Raw genomic sequence first — 19799 nt, forward strand, 5'->3', positions numbered from 1 at the left:
GAGTCCAATGTATTTTAGTAGAAATATTATAAAAGGTAAAGTCTCTTAAGATGTTCTCGATTATAACAGAGCAGGAGAACTGCCCTGAGAGAGAGGCGGCTGTAGGTGAACCGCCTGATGTGTGTGCAGTTGTTGAAGTAGCAACAGAGACCGAAGAACAGGCCACTCGGCCTCTCCAGGATTCTCATGTCTCGTCGTACAGTGGTAGGGTTCATTTTTGCATTCATCTCTAATGTCCTCAAATGCAACTGCACGTCTTTATGGGTTTTATTCTATACTTTGCCTCAACAGAGAGTGACACAGAGAGCACATACAGTGAAGAAGACTTAGTACAGGTATGAATGTACACGTTTTAAAATATTACTTTCCTTTTCATATTTTAATGACTTTTAGGTTGTGAAAAAGTCTTTTAAGTTTGTTCAATTTGTTAAACAAATACAAAAATTTAGTGGCCAGTTGTCATTTCTGTGCGGAGTTTGCATGTTCTCCCCATTTACGCAGCATCTGCTGCGTAAAAAAATATTCTGGAATAGTTGGCAGTTCATTCTGCTATGGGGATCTCTAATTAAATAGAGAGTAAGCCTAAGCAGAATGAATGAATGAAACTTGCTACCATTCTAAAGTTAAAGAGTACTTTTAACTTGTTTTATTCTGAAAATATGGATTGTGCTTGACAGTAATAGTAAACATATTTGATCATAATTGTAATTTTACCAAAAGATATTTGTTATAAAGCAATTTTTAACCATTCAAAAGTTTTTTAAAAAGATAATAATAAAAAAGTGGAAATTGATCATTTAAAAAGCAATTTTTATAATCAAAACTATTCCTTAAACTCTAGTATTTCTGTACTTTAAAATTGCATACTAAATGCATCTATAGACAGAATAAGACTTAAAGGGCACCTTTGGTGAAAATCATCTTTTGTAAGCTGTTTGGACAGAACTGTGTGTAGGTATAGTGTCCAGAGTCAAATTGAAGGTGATATAAAAACAATAAGTCTTATTTTTTTTTTCCTGACATTAAAATTTGATCCAAATCCCTCCTATTTTGAGGCCCACCACAACGTGACAGGAGTGCGGTTTCCCCTCCCAAAGAATTGACTGACAGTCATGTATTAACATGTTTATGTAGTAACACGTATAATCATATCAACAACAAGACGGCGTGCACGAAGCAACCGGGATCAAAAGATCTGTTTAGCGCTCTGTGATCATCAATCATCATCAAATGTGATCAAGAATAAGTTTTACAAGTTTAAAACGTTTTTAAAAGTGTATGTTTGTAATGAATTGCCACAATTTTACCGTCTTTATCATCACCACATGTCAGTACATTTATAACAGAAGGCGCTTCAATCCTGGTTTGTGGACTTTAAATCAGGTTTATCTTGTACATTAACATAACGAGAATCCATGCAGCAGTAGATGTTAACATGCATCCAGTCACATTTGCCGTGCAAATTTAAACACGAGTGTGTGTGTACGTGTTTTTGTGACATATCAGGACACAAATCTTTATAATGACATGGGTATGACACAGGTATTACAAAAAGGAGGTGAAATATGTGGACATTGGGGATGTCCTCATTTCTCAAAAAGCTTATAAGTTCCACAGGATGAGTTTAATCAGAGAGTAAAGCTGCACACTGTCTCCTGTGATGGTTGGGTTTAGTGGTAGGGTGGGGTGAGGGCAATACAATATACGGTTTAAACAGTATAAAATGAATGGAAACCTATGTTTTGTACCCATTTTTCACAAAAACAAACGTGTGTGTGTGAACTTTGTAACAACATTTTGTGACTCATCGGTGAAACTCCACAGCACATACATCAAATAATCATTGGGAAAGTTCTTACTGTAGTACTTCTCTCAAACGTTACGTGACATCTGCTTGGTTCATGTCTGTCAATGTGCTGTTTATTTGACGCAGCCAATGATTCAGACCCCGTTTACACTAATGTGTTTTCATTTTAAAACACATAAGTTTTGCTACGGTTACGCCATCCGTCCACACTACGCCGGAGTTCTCGAGCGCCGAAAAAAGAGCGTTTTGAAAACGCTGCAGAGGCCGTTTTCATTCTGAAACGCTGCTGCTCCGTCTTAGTGTGGATGAGGAAAAACGGAGACATCTGAAAACGGAGGCAGGACTGCTGAGATCCGCTATCTGATTAGGGTTTTTATGTCATTGCCTTCGTCACTGTATCCTTCCCTTATTCGTCAAGCCTCTATCACATGACTATAACGCTACCAGAAGACAGTACTGTAAACAACAACATGAGCACAGAAATGGGAGCGTTGTTTGCACTATTGTCTGTTTTAGGCGCCATTGTGCAGTTATTTATTTGTTAAGTTTAGTAACAACTGGACCTCGTTGTCTGTCCACAAAAATACCTCTCTTTCTTTCTTTGTCATCGCGTTTAATGTTCAACCGGCGTTTGTTGACTAACAATAAGCAAATGCCGAGTGAGACGCATGCATTCTGTTTATACCAGAACGCACATGCCCAGAGTGCGCGAACGGTCAAGTGATATACTTTTTTGGTGGCGTAGTGTGGACAGAGATATGTTCAAAGACGCTCGGTAAAACGCTAGTGAGAACGCGGGTTGTTTTTGATCTAAAACGCCATTTTAAAACTAAAACACACTCTGACAGGCACGTGGGAACAGTGGGCGGGGAGAACTAGCATTAAAGGCACAGGCAACAAAAACAGCTACAAAGTGTTTAAAGCAGAAAATCTCAAAGTTCTAAAAGGAACTATAAACAATGTGGTAGATGTTTTAAGCTGAAACTTTACACACACATTCTGGAGCCACAAAAGGTCTTAAATCTTGAAAAAGGTGTCAAATAGGTGCCCTTTAAATTATTTAATAAAAAAAACAGGAGTATACATAGACATGTAAAGTAGAAATATCCATGATCTCATTAAACCACACTTATCAACTGTTTTCTCTCCCTTCAGCTTCCTCAGGACCTGTCTTTAAAATCTTCACAAAAATCATCATGCGCTTCTGTGTTAAGGATCCCGCCATCAGCTCAGTCCTCACCAAACACACTATTCACATCAGTAAAAACGAATTTTAAAATAACCAGCTCCAGAGAAGACTCGCCCCTAGTTGCTTATAACACTCCTCCATGGTTTTCTTGCCTGTTCAATTTCCGTAATGTCACAGATGGAGAACCATCGAGCCCAGCCCTCACTCCAGATCTCACCAGCAGCACAACTTCTCAGGCAAGTGCGACATCTAAAGCTGTGGACCTCTCTGTTGCAAAACACGACACGACACTACAGTGAAGACAGCTGAAACATACAACATGCTGCTGCTCACCTGATACACTTACGGCTAATAATTCAGCATTAATCAAGTGCTCCTAGGTGCTAAAACAATCTTGTTGATGTTCAGCTTAAAAACCAAACTAGCTGTCTGAATCCGTTATATTAGGTAATTCTATTTCAGAATTATTCAGCAACACACTACCTCATTTTCAGAATTGTATCAAGTCTACCTCACAGATGTGACAGTTGATAACAGGGTTGTCAGTGTAAGCTAGGAATGCTGCAGCATTGGGAGAACACGAGTTTGCATTAGAGTAACATTTACTTGTGGACAGCCAATGTAACTAAATGATCAAAAATTCAATAGAATAGGAGAATTCTTGAGATGCTTTTCTAAAGCACAAAGTTGAGATCAGAGTTTGCAAGAGATGCTTAAAGAGTTAGTTTAGGGTGTCCAAACTCTGTCCTAGAGGGCCGGTCCTGCAAAGTTTAGTTCCAACCCTAATCAGACACAGCTAATCAAGCTCTTACTAGGCTTTCTAGAAACATCTTTGCTGGTGTGTTGAGGCAAGTTGGAGCTAAAATCTCTAGGACTGAGTTTGGACACCCCTGGTTTAGGATAATTATGTTCTTAATTACTCACCCTCATGTAGTTCCAATGCCTTGAGACTTTCAGAACACAAATTGAGATATTTTAGATCGTTAGTCTTGAACTCAATTCCTGGAGGGCCGCAGCTCTGCACAGTTTTGCTCCATTCCTAATCAAATACAACTGATCCAAATAATTGAGGTGTTCATGAATCTTTTGAACACCTCGATTATTTGGATCAGCTGTGTTTGGTAGGGTTGGAGCGAAACTGTGCAGAGCTGCGGCCCTCCAGGAATTGAGATTGAGACCATGTTATAGATGAAACCTAAGAGCTTTCTGATCATGGACAACAATGGGCCTGAGATGTTCAAAGTCCAGAAAAGGAACCAAAACTTTTCAAAAATTTAATCTGTGACCACATGAAGCTCCAAAAACACTGTTAAAAACACTGTTTGCCTGAGTTTTCCGGAGGGTGTGTTTACCACAGTCAATATGATGCTTGCATGATGCAGCACGTTGTTTTGCCTGTAGAAAATGTGCAACCCTGACATGTCGTTACGAGAAGACGATGGAAAACAAAGTAGTTTTTACAAATTGTTTGGCACACAAAAGAGTATTTGGAGTATTTGTGATTACAGCATAGATCTCAAACTCAGTTCCTGGAGGGCCGCAGCTCTGCACAGTTTTGCTCCAACCCTTATCAAACACAGCTGATCCAAATAATCAGTGTTCAAGAGTCATGAACACCTTCATTATTTGGATCAGCTGTTTGATAAGGGTTGGAGCAGAGTTGTGGCCCTCCAGGAATTGAATTTGAGACCTATGTTATGGATAAAACCTGAGAGCTCTCAGACCCTCGATAGACAACAATGGTCCTGAGATGTTCAAAGTCTAGAAAAGGAACCAAAAACGTTTTTAAAAAATAATGTGACTTCAGTGGTTCATCTGTGATCATATGAAGGTCCAAGAACACTTTTGTGCCCCAAAAACACTGTAAAAAGACTTTGTTTGCCTGAGTCTTCCTGAGGGTGCGTATTTACTAAAGTACCCTGACATGTCATTAGAAGACAAAGGCAAACAAATTAGTTTTTACAAATTGTTTGGCACACATAGCTTTTGGAGCTTTAGGTGATTACAGCATAGGTAATCTAGCTCAATTCCGGAAGGGCCGCAGCTTTGCACAATTTTGCTCCAACCTGATCAAACACAGGTGATTCAAATAATCGAGGTGCTCAAGAGTCATGAACACCTTTATTAGTTGGATTAGCTGTGTTTGATCAGGGTTGAAGCTAAACTTTGCAGAGCTCTTACAGTTTAACCACACTGAGGTCTTATGGAGTGTTTATATATATATATATATATATATATATATATATATATATATATATATATATATATATATATATATATATATGTTCCTTTTGGACATTCTACAGATGATAAAGGAGCTCTTATATTTATATATAAAATAATTTGTGTTCCGAAGATAAACGGAGGTCTCAGGGAATTGGAACCACATGAGGGTAATTAGCAAGAATTTTATTTTTTAGGGTGAACTAACCATTTAAGGCAGTGGTGTTTAAACTTGGTCCTGTAGGACTGATGTCTTGCTGAGTTTAGCTTGTGTCAACACACCTGCCAGGACGTATCTAGTACATAGGTCTCAAACTCAATTACTGGAGAGCCGGAGCTCTGCAAAGTTTTGCTCAAACACAGCTAATCCAACTAATGAAGGTGTTCAAGACTCTTTGGATCAGCTGCGTTTGATAGGATTGGAGCAAAACTGTGCAGAGCTGCGGCTCTCCAGGAATTGAGATTGAGACCCATGTTCTAGTATATCTAGTAAGAGCTTGATTAGCTGCTTCACCTGAAGTGTTTGATTAGGGTTGGAGCTCAACTCTTCAGGACATTAGCCCTCCAGGATGAGTTTGGACACCCCTGTTTTAAGGGATTCTGTGTATGTTCATATAAAATTGTCTCTCTTTTTGTTATTGTATTACTAAACTGTCTGCTTAGGGATGTTTTACAGTTTTACTTGAAGTTGAGCTCTCCTGTGTCAGTGGGGCTAGAAATACTTGAATAGAGATGCTTAACAGATTAGAGTTGTGTATTATCTTTACAAAGCGACTTCTTTTTGTTTTAATGAGTTTGAAATGTATTTTTACAGTCATAATGAATGAATACAGCAGAGATTTAAAAGCAAATATAAAAACAGGTTTATTGTAGTGTCATAAAGATAAAAAAAAACACATTACACAATACAAAATCTTTTCAACACATTTGTTTTAGGACTAAAACAGTGGTTTAAAGTGTTAGTAGTGGTAATAGTTAAGAAAAACGTTCAGTCCAAAAGCATGTCACTTTGGTTGCTGCATCTTAAATGATTTTACAATAGGTGGAAGATGAAAGTCAATGTTTTACAAGTATAGAGTGCATGTGTGCGTGTGTGTGGTGGCCTAAATGGTAAATTGCTTGGTTTTCTTCATGTCATTTGCTTTGTTTTCTATTATTTAATTTTCACTACACAATGCTAGTGGTGAACAAGTTCATGTTATTAATGGCGCACTACATAAGACAAAACTTTGTACATCTATAACCAGCTTATAATAATTGCTGAACTCAAAGTTTGCTTCACTGAATTGAGAACATTTAAATATACAAAATCTCAATCACATGTGGCTTCTCAAATTCTGTGAACACAGATGAAGTAAGATTGTACATTGTTGCACTTGACAGTAAATCACAGTTGAAGCTCTGCTGTTAGTTCTTTCTGTAGAAATTAGAATTGCATACAGACTGGCTTTTACAACCAAACAAATGTTGAAATAGTTTTTTAAAAAAACCACAAGTAACTGAGGTTGTAAAAAGAAGTCATCCCCCTTACTTCATTTTTAGGGATTTGAAATGCTGGGTGATCCAGACTACTGGTCTGGATGATGTAAAGAGAAACTTTTGTTACTTCTCAAAGTACGGCAAATAAAAAAACTTGAATCCTCTTCGTCCCCGAACTGCACAGCTTATATAGATCACATGATAGACTGAAAAAAATGAAGAGCACAGGGTTAAGTTGTTTTTCCTCTACATTTTTTTGTTATTTTTATTATTATATAAAAGCATATAAGAAATTCAAGGTGCAATATCAAGGTATCTGTTGCACAATTAAGAAAGTGGAAAAAGAAAAATGAAACAAATAATGGAAGAATGATTAATGCGCAGAAATAAAAACTCAATCATAATAGAAATTCACATGTAAAGATCAAACAAACAAGAATAGGAATAAATAAATAAATGTACAATACAGAATAAAAACCACAAAACACATTTCATCTAGAATTGGCTTTTCTCAAAGTATTCTAAGCTCCAAGATTTTACAGATATATACAGTTGAAGTCAGAATTATTCGCCCCCTTTTAAGTTTTTCTTTTCATATTTCCCAAATGATGTTTAACAGAGCAAGGAAATTTTCACAGTATGTCTGATAATAGTTTTTCTTCTGGAGAAAGTCTTTTGTTTTATTTTGGCTACAATAAAAGCAGTTTTTTTTTAACACCATTTTAGGGACAAAATTAGGACTGCTTTAAGCTATATTTTTTCTCAACTGTCTACAGAACAAACTACTGTTATACAATAACTTGCTTAATTACCCTAACCTGCCTAGTTAAGGCTGTATAGGAGAGTCTTGAAAAATATCTAGTCAAATATTATTTACTGTCATCATGGCAAAGATCAAATAAATCAGTTATTAGAGATGAGTTATTAAAACTATTATGTTTAGTAATGTGTTGAGAAAATCTTCTCTCCGTTAAACAGAAATTGGGGAAAAAATTATTTTCTAATTATTTTGGGGGGGGCTAATAATTCTGACCTCAACTGTGTGTGTATATATATATATATATATATATATATAGATAGATAGATAGATTTTATTAAAAATGCTAATTTTATCTTTTCAAATTTGAGTTAGGTTAAAAACACACTGATGATAATCGAAAGTAGGCCTGCACAATATGGGAAAAAACAAACTTTGCAATATTTTCTTCTGCGATAAAAAATTGCGATTTGAATACAATTTGACTAGATTTGTTGAATATCTATTTGGAAAGAATTTATGATTTTAGATTGATTGGGATAATTCTGTAGAAACAATCAACAAGCATTAATTCAATAAAGAAAATAAGATACCAATTAAATAAGCAGCGTTTTCAGCGAGTCGATCTCTATTCAGGTATGCAGTAATTGAATAATCAAATGTAAAATAATAATCCTTATAGTCTTTGTTTAAAATAGTTATTAATTTGTCAAAGTTACAAATGGTATAATCTCCCAGGCTTCAAAAAACAATTGAAAAATGGTCAATTATAATCCAAATTGAACATTGCATATACTTGCGACGTGACTATTGCCAATGATCATATTGCGATATCGATGTGAATTGATATATTGTGCAGCCCTAATCAAAAGTATCATTTACTCAACTTGCCATACACAGTAGTGCGGTATTGTTTTTTAAATCAACATTTTTAAAATGAAAACACTCATCCAGACTGCTGTTTTTTACTTTCAGAAAACCGATCTAGCCTAAAATGCATTAGTGACCATTCATTTACGCTTACTATGCATGTGCATATTTTGTCGGCATCTACACTAACTAGCTGTCTACTGGTGGTGTAATGGTCACATGAGAGGAGCTTAATTAATCAGGGAACAATACACAATAATCCAGACGATCAGTCAGAGCGACTTTGGCTTGAATTTCAGTCTGTCTATGTCTGTTTAGGAATTAAAACAGGGTCAAAGATGATGCTGGAGTAGTAGATGATAAATGTAGCAGTAACAAACTGCATGCATTTTAAACTGAAAATGCATGGGTGTAAAGGTGTGTTTAGTACACAAAAGATGATATTTAGAAGAATGTTGGAAAACAGTCGCTATTAACAACCATAGTAGATAATTATTAACTACCTGACAAAAGTCTTGCCTATCCAAGTTTTAGGAACAACCAATAATAATTTGACTTCTACTTGATCATTTGGTATCAGAAGTGGCTTTTATGAAAGGTAAAGGCTCTAGATTATGCTTATTTCACCCAAATAAAACATGATCATGCCTTGATCTTTAATCATTTAATTTGGACATAATGTCCAGTATAGAATATAAAGTCATGGTGCAGTGGAGCAAGAATTAATATTGTGTATAACTCCCATGAGGTTGGAGGACTGCATCCATACATCTCTGCAATGACTCAAATCACTTATTAATAAAGTCATCTGGAATGGCAAAGAAAGCGTTCTTGCAGGACTCCCAGAGTTCATTAAGATTCTTTGGATTCATATTCACTGCCTCCTCCATCTTACCCCAGACATGCTCAATAATATTTATGTCTGGTGACTGGGCTGGCCAATCCTGGAGCAACTTGACCTTGTTTGATTTTAGGAACTTTGATGTGGAGGCTGAAGTATGAGAATGAGCGCTATCCTGCTGGAGAATTTGCCCTCTCCTGCTGTTTGTAATGTAATAGGCAGCACAAATGTCTTCATACCTCAGGCTGTTGATGATGCCATCCACTCTGCAGATCTCTCGCATACTGAATGTAAACCCAAACCATGATTTTTCCTTCACCAAACTTGACTGATTTCTGTGAAGCTCTTGGGTTCACGCGGGTTCCAATAGGTCTTCTGCAGTATTTGTAATGCAGTTCGACAGATGACCAGAAATCTAACTTCTGCCACTTTTCCAAATGATCAACAAGAAATCAAGTTACTATTTGTTGCTCTTACAACTGGGATCAATGACAAGACGTTTGTCAGGTAGTGTTATAGGAGTCAATGGCTACAAGTGGCTAGAAATATCTTCTTTTGTGTTCAAACAGGTATGGAACAAGTGGAAGATGAGTAAATGATGTCAAGTTTGATTTTTCGGTGAACGATCCCTTTAAAAATGCTGTTTGTGTAAAGTCCATTTTCTGTGGGAACATCTCTTGACTGCATTATACAGTAACAGACAGTTTATAACACAATATCTAAGGTACAAAATCCATTACTGATACACACTAAAACAAAGTTGGCTCCATAAAATAAAACCAATTGGATCTTACCACCAGGAATGAAGAGGAGAAATCCAGGAACAAAGAAAATTGCACTCGAAACACCTAAAAAGGAGCATTAATATAAGCATTACTTAAATGGCATTACATTATGATTATTCTCTTATAAAATTGACATGAAACTGGTTATTTAGGGTGTGTTCAAACTTTGGGAGGTTTGGTTTGATTTAAATAAACTTCATGTAAACAAGTATGAATCTGCCATCCGGACCTTGGTGAGTAACAAACAAGTGGGCCAAGACCACTCAATAAGTGGGTCTCTGTCCACTTACAGATGAGGTCTGGTGCCAGTCAACTGATATATGAACACAGTATAGACAAAAGACATCTAAACAAACTAAAAACAGCACATGATGTAACAAGATATGACCATAAAAGTCAGAATACGATTTTTTCTTGCCATAATTCCAATGCTGTCTATTGTCAGGTGCAGTAAAGAAATTGCTGCTGCTGTTTTGAGTCTTAAAGGGATAGGTCACCCAAAAAATAAAAATCTACTTGCCCTCAAGCTGTTTCATTCCTTTTGGGTTTCCTTTTTTAGTTCAACATGAAATATTTTGAAAACTGTAACCATTGACTTTCATAGATGGAAAAACAAATACTATGGAAGTCAATGGTTACAGGTTTCCAACATTTAAAATATATATATTTTCTGTTCAACAACTCATAAAGGTTTGGAACAAGCGAAGGTTGAGTAAAGGATGACAGAAGATTCAGTTTTGGGTGATTAATCCCTTTTTTATAAGTCACAACATGAAATGATCATGACATGTATTAAGTTACAATAAATACGTTTAGATCAGCAATGTTTTAGATGTTCAGTTCCATTGCAAAATATTTGTCATTTTTAAAAACATTATTTTTTTTTCTTCAGTTTTGATCTTAAGAATGAGAGTAAACATTATGCAAACCAGAAACAATTGTTTGTTTGTTTTTTTTGTCCAAACCAAATGTGAATGCACCCTAAAGACACTTTCACACAGAGTATAAAAGTACGAGGCGAAGACGCTTTTGAATCAAAAAAATAGATTCCTATGAAGCTATTCACACCAGCCGCGATCAGTCATGGCAGAATGTATGGATTTTTCCAATTATATGAGGCATCTTTCATCCTCTTTCATGAACACATAAAGAAATGGAGTTGTAGACAGGCAAGGAAAGCCCAGACAGCAGCTGAAATCTTTTAGTAGTTTTTCGGCAGCTCTGCCCTTCGTCAGTTTGAGCACATTTTGAGCTTTGGATCATGTGCCAAATTTGCAGTTACACTTTTGGCAAGATTGGTGAAATTTTCCGTAAGAAAAAAAAGCATGCCAAGCATTTGTCATTTTTGATATCCAAAAAACAAAGAGCAATCTAATAAAAGTTACAGTGACTGGAAAAATGGCAGTGAAAATGGGATTCAGTTTAATAGATTATTAAAGTCATGTCAAGTATGGTAGATAGTTTGTGTTTGTGGTTTTAAATTTTTATTTTTATTTTTGTATATTGAGCGGTGTATGAGGTTAAAGGGAGCGTTCATACACAAACAATAATTCTGTCATCACTTGTTTAAGACATTCTTCATAATATCTTCTTTTGCATTCAACAGAAAAAAAGAAGCTCATAAGGGCTTGAAAACAATAGACGAGTAAATGACGAGTAAACTTTCAACTTTGAGTGAACTATCCCTTTAATGTACAATTAGAATAGGATACAAATGGAAGGGGGCAAATGGCATGGTTGTGGTTAGTAGTCATTTGCCATAGGAGAACAGTAGTTTCATATTCAGTGTGAAGCCTCACAGTAGCACTCAGTACGGGCCTTTATGTCTGAAACTGCAGACTGACTTTTAAGGCATGCAGAGCACTGATTTATTAACTGCATAACATGTGCGCATAGGTTTGTGTGCTAAAGCAATCTTGTTTATATCTCATCTGTATTTAGAGCCATTATCTCTGACAGCGCTTACCTGCGTGAGGGTTTAACTGTATGACAATGCCTGTAAAGATCAAAGCTGATAGGAAAGAGGCACAGAGAGGGGGGGAAGAAAGATAATACATTTACTAAGCAGCTGACGATCACATCTGAATTCACCATCTGTGCTTAAGATCACAGTTGACAGCAAGATAAATACAGACAGCACTTTACAAGTCAGACACAAACAACACCTTCCCCCCCGAGATCTCGACTACTTGTTATGATCAAGAGGGATGAAAGTCTTACCAACTCCAGTGATTAACAGGAGGAATGAGGCGAGAACCACTCGTCTGTTCTTCTTCACTAGTGGGTGAGACGTCCACCTGAGAACAATCCACATGCAATAAATAATGAGAAATGGAACAAATATCACATGATTTAAATGAAGGCGACCTGAGAGATTTAATTAACTTCAGCTTAAAAATCTCATGCTGAAGATTATGAATAGAGATTGTTACCCGCAGCAGTGAGCAGACAGCTGTGTGACTGAGCTGAGTGTGCTGAATGACCACTGAGAGCTGCAGTAGGACAAAGTAGCAGGATCACTGCAAAACACAAAATAATGACAGTTGAAGATAAAATGACTAGCAAACAGCAGGTAAAATGAATATTGAACCATTTTTCACCATGTTATTCCTTAGAAAATATTCTAACAACTAGAGTAATTATGCATACAAAGAAAACAAAACTTAATTAGTTTAGAAATGAAGTTATGTTAAATAAAATGAAATGACACAGGGGAAAAGTATTGAACACATGAAGAAAGGGAGGTGTAGAAAGGCATGGAAAGCCCAGACGGCAGCTGAAGTTTTTCAGTAGTTATTCAGAAGCCCTGCCCCTCGACAGTGTAAATGAATATTCTCTGCTTCAGTCTCAATACCTAGATGATGAAGATGAAACCAGGGTGGATGTTTTAGCAAGACACTCAGTCTAAATACAGCCAAGGAAACTCTCAAATGGTTTCAGAAAAGAAAAGAAAGCTGCTAGAATGGCTCAGCTTATTCAAATCCAATAGAAAATAAGAACTGAAAATCAGATTTGATAGACCAGAGCTTAATTTGTGCCGGATCCAGCACCTCATTGTACCGATCACACTTTTCCGCGACTCCCCCCTCTTCACTTTCCCAAAGCTCCTCACTATTGTCCACAACGCGCAAATACTCCATTACCACTCCTTCTCTCTGGTAACATGCCAGATCCGTTAAGCTGATCTGTTCCGGGACCTCACAATTTACAAATTAAGCACTGGATGAGACCCACAGAACTATTCTCCATGTCTAGAAGCTGTCATTACTAAAAAAACAAAATCCTTGTTCACAACGTATAAAATACATTTCAGTTCAGTACTTTCTCTTTGTGTCTCTTCATTGCACCAAAAAGGAAATCCATACAGATTTTTCTTATTGTATGTTTGGATTGTTGTGTTTTTGTTTTTACCAAATCTGGGTCAATTTCATGTCAACAGCTCCTTTAGAATTAGAAATTACCAGGACAAATTATGACGCTTTTATTAGTAACAGAGAGAGTTTTCACAGTTTTCATCTGGAGAAAGTCTTATTTCTTTTAGTTCGATTGGAATAAAAAAAATACAAAAAAAAATTATTTTAAAGATCTATGTTATTAGACCCCTTATATTTTTTTGTTTTTCGATTGGCTACAGAATAAAACACTGCTGTTCAATGATTTATCTTAATAATCTAACTTATCCAGTTAACCTAATTAACTTTAAGCCCATTACTATAGTATCTTGCGAAATAACTAGGAAAATATTGTTCACCCTCATTAAGGCAAAGACAGAAAATAAAACAGGTTTAAACCCCATTAGGTTTAAAAATCTCTCCGTTAAACAGCACTTTAGAAGTATTTGAAAATTATTTTAATTGCATGAGGGCTAATTATTCAATCATTAGCTACAGTATATATATGATCACACACACGTAAGGAAAGACATTTGCCTATTCAAAGCTATTTGTACATAAAATATTTCATTTTTTTTCTTTTCATTTTCTTTTAATTACTAATTTAATGACTTGTTTGTTTGGCAAATCTGTCACTTGTTGTTTTCTGAATGAAACAATTGTGGAAAATGAAAATGCTGGAATAAAATGTATTTTTAAAAAAGTTGTTGGCGTCACAGTGTTTTAATATTTGCATGTACAACCTTGCATTTCTTACAAGAAAAATGTGTAATAAAAAAAATGTGTAAATTATGTATAGGAGCAGATTTGTAAACCAACATTTTAATCAAGTGTAACCTGTAGAAACTTAATGTAGTACAGTAACAGTAGATTTTAAGTTTATCAGCTTCACGGGTCATTTTATGGCACATACAACATCAACATTTTAAAAAATACAACAAATAAAATTTAATAAAATTCCACAAATATTGAGAATACAACATTTTGTGATATTTAATTACTAATAAAAAAGCTTTTAAAAAATATATGGGTCCACTTGAAATATACTTGTCATTTTAATCAGTGTAATTATTTGTGTTATTATTTGTTTCATCTCTGTCTATTGCATAATTTAATTTAATAATGTTGTATTGGTTATTTTTATGATAAGTGTATGATTTTCATCATTTGTTAATTTCTTTTTTTATATAAAGATCCAATATATATTACAAAAAACGTATTAAAAAACTTAAAAATACTTAACTAAATAAAAGAATAGTTTTTTAACAGTACTGTATTTGTTTATCTTTTGTACTCCTTAAAAGTAAAAAAAATAAAATAATAAAAATATATTGAGATCAAAATTGGGCAGATAAGGAAAATATAAAAAAATATATTTTATTCATTCATTTATTTTATTTTCGGCTTAGTTCCTTTATTAATCAGCGGTCGCCACCACGGAATGAACCGCCAACTTATCCAGCGTATGTTTTATGCAGCGGATGCCGCAAACCAACACCGGGAACAAAAGATATGTATTAATGTAATAACCTCGATAACAATGATATTAAATATTGAACAACTTAGCTGGGTATTTAACTATTACTCCATATAACAATTTAGTATATTTTTTCTTAGAATATATTTAACATATTTTTGAGATGAATATGCAACCTGCTTCAACATTTACTTTGCAAGAATTTAGAAAGCCTGATCAAGCAATGTAGTGTTTAATAATGACAAGATAAATCCATCAACACTGACAATTCCAAATCATTTTACTGATTTGTTACACTGACTTTATTTATTAATAACTTTATTATTATTAACTATTTTAGTGCATCCCATCATTTATTTTGTACAATATATCACAGTTATTTCATTCAAAGCTAAAACCTTCAAATAAATAGTGTGAATGGCCAAACCTGATTTTGAAGAAGTTATTGAAAGAGGAGTTCACAGTGCCACCCAAAGCATCTTCATTTTCCAGGTTCTGTGGGTGAAAGCAAAATAATACATCACACATTTTCCCATAAAAGATTCTAAAAGATAAATTGACATAAGTGAAAACACCAACCTGATATTTCAGATTGCTGTGTTCAGGAGTGCCGGCAGATCCAGAAGGATGACTTTGTGTTTTGGTAAAAGAAAGAGGTCCAAATGTCATCTCTCCGCTGCCGTCTTTCTCTCTGCCCTTCCACTCCCCCGCATCCTCTTCAGGCACCACACCTTCCTCCTCCCCCTCCAGGACGAACGCGTCATCGATTGTGAACTGTGTCCCCATTGCTACTGGCCCTCAGACGCTGACTAGATGTTAAGTGGAAAGCACTGCAAAGATCAGAGAAAATTTAGTTCTGGCATTAAGTTTTTTTATAATGCAGAACAGTGAACTGACTGCCCTTCGACAACATTTTATTTCTCTCAGAATCTCTTCATAGCATTCCCGAGTCTACACCATTTTATTCTTTATTATAGAAAATATATAGATGTTAACCTGAAATCTTCACCAGATGTCAGAAACAACCAAAGTAATGAAGTTAGGTATTAAACACATAAAGAAAGGGAGGTGTAGAAGCATGGAAAATCCAGACAGCAGCGGAAATCTTTCAGTAGTTATTAAGCAGCCCTGCCCCTCGTCAGTGTAAATGTATATTACTGTAGCTGCTTCATTTTGAATAACTACATTACTAGATTATGAAGATGAAACCAGGGTTGATGTTTTAGCAAGACACCAAACACAGCCAAGGAAACTCTCAAATGGTTTCAAAAAAGAAAAATAAAGCTGCTAAAATGGCTCAGCTTTTATAGCATTCCTTTTCATAGCATTCCCGAGCCTACCAAAAACTTTCAGGAAAGAAATGCAAGCTATATTTCTGGCTTTAAATCAGAGATGCACACTGTGGCTAATGGACAGACCTGTTCAAAGTCATTGGTCTACTAAATAAAAGGCAAAAAAGGTGTTTCATTGTTCTAAAATGTAAAATATATATTTTTTTATATTTATAAAGATCCCATTTATAATATGAATAAAAATATTATTCATCAGTGCTGTATTTATGCATTTATATTTTATTAATTTGAATCAAATCTGTATTTATTTGTGTTTAATCAAATGTATCTCTATTTAATAATTTAAAGATGTGTTCATTATTTTATTATAAGAGAATGATTTTCATACTTTTATACTTGTTTTTTGTATAATGATCAAATATGCATTATGAAAATTCAAATAAATAAATTAAAGAATATATTTTCAACAGTGGTGAATTTGTTTATCTTTTGTATTTATTTTAATCAATGTTGTACTTTTTTGAGTTTTAATCCATTTTGTCTTTATATATCTGTCTATTTAATGAAAAAGTTATTTAAATCATATTTTAAAATATTTATTTCAATAATAATAATTTTATGATAATGGATGATTTTCATACTTTTTATTTGTTAATTTGGACAACTACTACAACATTTGGTGAAAAAAAATCATAAACCATCATACTCTGTTTTAAACACTAACTATTAATCAATTCCACGCAAATGTCAACCGTGCAAAGCAAAAAAAAAAAAAAAGGTTTTCAGCATAATAGCAAAATCCTTTCTAGGTTTTTTTGTGTAGGCCTGTATTTTACAGTACTGCAAAAAGTCTCAAAAATGTCTGTCAATGTTTTCAAACTGTTACATTTGATTTACTAAATTCACACAAGTAGAAATTTCACATCCGTCACATCCATAATGAAGAGATGTCACATAACCAAGCTTTTTGCTCATAAATGCAAAAACGTCAAATAAAATATGAACAATCATGTTTGTTTTATAGAGAGCCAGCTATTATCCTTTCAATTAGCATGATTTATTTTGGGTTGTGCAGTTTCATTCACAGAATTTATACAAAGTATGTTGTATACTGTAAACTCGCTAACTTTTTTTGGTCACATCTATAACGCATGCTAAATACCCATATTTAAAATATAAAAAGTGTTTACGGAATAATATTTTTCTTATCCCATAACTAGGCCCACACGGAATCTGCACGTGTACAAATCTGCAGATTTCCACAGATTTTTAGCCCATCATTGAGTGTATCTATTTACTTTGTAATTTTACTTTTATTCAGTTTTTATATTAATTTCAGAAATATTATTGACTGATATGAAAATGTTCACATGATTTAATCACAATACAGTTTGAAAAGTGATATTTTATGTCCTTTATTAGATGTATTATATGACAGACTTAATTTGTTTACCAAATAAGTGGATCTAATTGGATTTGCATTGTTAACATTATATAAAAGTTAAAAAGGTATTATTTTTATTTTATACATTATGTTTTTAGTTATGATACATCCTAAAATAATTCCGCATAAATCTGCAGATTTGTATCAAAATTCTGTGCAGAAATAGCAAAAAATGTCTGCAGATTCTGTCTGGCCTTACCCACAACTCTGTGGTTAGTCGTTTAGGAAAATATAAACAGATGTTTCAATATAATGTTAACATGTACTTTCTGTCAATTTATATTTTGAGATTTTACTGCAAATGTCACATCCATAACACTGGAATTGCTCTATTTCAACCAGTGTTCATTCATACAACATCATAAGAGTAGGTTTAGTCGACTAAAACGAAAATGATTCAGAAGACTAAAATATGACTAAAACTAAAATGGAATTTTAGTGAAAAGACTAAGACTAAAACTAAATCAAAATTTGCTTTCAAAATTAACACTGATTAAAACTGTTAGCGTTTCAGCTCAAAACATGAAATCATTAAATCTTTGGTTGATCAATCTTATTTAACAGATGTTAAATCCTCAATTGATCATAAATATTTTGATTTAGATATCAAAATATTTGCTTTTATTATTTTTATTGAAATACGTTTTTTCAAAATCTCGCCTATTTCAGTACTGCATCCTGAATGGCCCTGGTGAAAACAGAAAAACTCTTTGGATTTGCTGTAAGGACAACTATTAGTTGTTTTATAACATTTAACAGATGTTAATTTATAATCTGATGAGGATAATGTAGGCTCAGATGTGGAAGAAAAGCCCTAGTATGACATAACAGTTGCCCTGAGGAAGCATGTGACTGACACACTCTTCCGCTTGTTCTTAACAACACAATGTTTGCATCCACCCTAAATATGTCTAGAAGCGTGTATCATATCTGCAATAACACAATAATAATCATACATCTATAATCCTGTGTTTCATGAACAACATCAGTTATTTTTATTTGACGCAAACGCTTTCTGCTTTAAATCTGAATACGTTTGTCTGAATAGTTAAAGAGACGAACATCCCGTTATCAACAGCAACAATAGCGCAAAATTACAAAGGAAGAATCTTCTACTCACTGTCCATTACTCTTGATCCTCATCAGTTACACGTACATCTGTATGCCATGGCTCGTGCGTCGCCTCTAGGGGACACAATATTAGTAAATCTGTTTAAAAGTATTATTTACTCGCCGGCGAAAAACTTTAACCTAAACTTTGCTAGGAACAGCTGCTTCTTTTTTTGTGGGTTGAGTCTAAACAGACAAAAGCACCAGTGGCGTCTTCAGCGACGCCTGGAGGATTGGAGGAGTCAGTGAGGTCAGTAAAACAAAGTCCCTTTCCTCCATAGTCTTTGGGTTAATGCTGCATATTGAAACAATATTTTAATGAGACAGGTATATTTATAGTTTTAACTGATATTTGCTTTTGTGTATTCCAATGTTTATAAGTTGTATTTAATACACATTATGCTTAATAGTGAAATTAATTTATTCATTTTTTTTCAGCTTAGTTCCGTCATTAATCTGGGGTCGCCACAGCAGAATGAACTCCCAAATTTTCAGCATGTTTTTACGCAGCGGATGCCCTTCCAGCTGCAACCCAACACTGGGAAACATGCATGCACACTCATACACTACAGACAACTCTGCCAACCCAATTCACCTATATTGCATGTCATTGGACGGTGGGGGAAACCGGAGCCACCGGAGGAAACCCACGCGAACGCAGGGAGAACATGCAAACTCCACACAGAATCTAACCAACTGACCCAGCTGGGATTCGAACCAGCGATTTTCTTGCTGTGAGGCGACAATGCTAACCACTGAGGCACTGTGTTGTGCATAAGCAAACTTGTCAAATCCATGTCTTTTGTTCTTAATTTAACAAGTTGTAAAAAGAACATAATAAAATTTACTGATAGGCCTACGGGTAAATTTGCTGGTTTAAGCTGGTTTCTTGCTAGTCATGTGATGGTCCGAAAAGGGTATTGACCAGCACATGACTGTGCAAAGAACCAATTTAAACCATTACCCATGGTTCAAAACCAAGCGGCAACCTCCCGCTCTCCCTCAGGAAGCCAATACGGAAGTAACTAAAACTGCAATTCATCTGAAATTCCGCTAGTCCTGGCCGCTCCTGGCTCCAAAACAGAGCAAATTTCAATTGAGCCCACTGTTAGAATGGCCAACTTTACAGCAGA

General features: G+C 34.9%; 2 protein-coding genes across 6 annotated transcripts in view; one reads left to right on the forward strand and one right to left on the reverse strand.

Annotated features, from left to right (window-relative positions):
• The window catches only part of irf2a (interferon regulatory factor 2a), a 21531-nt gene extending 10642 nt beyond the window's left edge, over positions 1 to 10889 (forward strand). The window contains exons 7-10 of one of the 5 annotated variants that reach the window (XR_015475532.1): positions 70 to 204; positions 292 to 335; positions 2963 to 5094; positions 5601 to 6862. Coding sequence is in view for 2 of the 5 variants with exons in the window: in NM_001326712.2 (NP_001313641.2) it covers positions 70 to 204; positions 292 to 335; positions 2963 to 3295 (512 nt within the window). In the remaining 3 variants the exon portion in view is untranslated. Of the gene's footprint in view, positions 1 to 69; positions 205 to 291; positions 336 to 2962; positions 6863 to 9735 lie in introns of those variants that run through there. The other 4 variants (XR_015475534.1, XR_015475533.1, XM_087235219.1 and 1 more) reach the window with 4 other exon arrangements.
• tmem134 (transmembrane protein 134) lies at positions 6059 to 18731 on the reverse strand. Its single transcript, NM_200369.1, is given in 8 exon segments — positions 6059 to 6904; positions 9961 to 10014; positions 11918 to 11962; positions 12172 to 12248; positions 12384 to 12470; positions 15248 to 15315; positions 15400 to 15650; positions 18677 to 18731. Coding segments are annotated over 7 exon segments (621 nt in total). The 5' UTR covers positions 15607 to 15650; positions 18677 to 18731; the 3' UTR covers positions 6059 to 6821.
• Positions 18732 to 19799: the final 1068 nt, after the last annotated feature.

Source organism: Danio rerio, chromosome 1 (genome assembly GCF_052040795.2).
Source record: "Danio rerio strain M-AB ecotype USA chromosome 1, GRCz13ab, whole genome shotgun sequence".
Taxonomy (NCBI): Eukaryota; Metazoa; Chordata; class Actinopteri; order Cypriniformes; family Danionidae; genus Danio; species Danio rerio.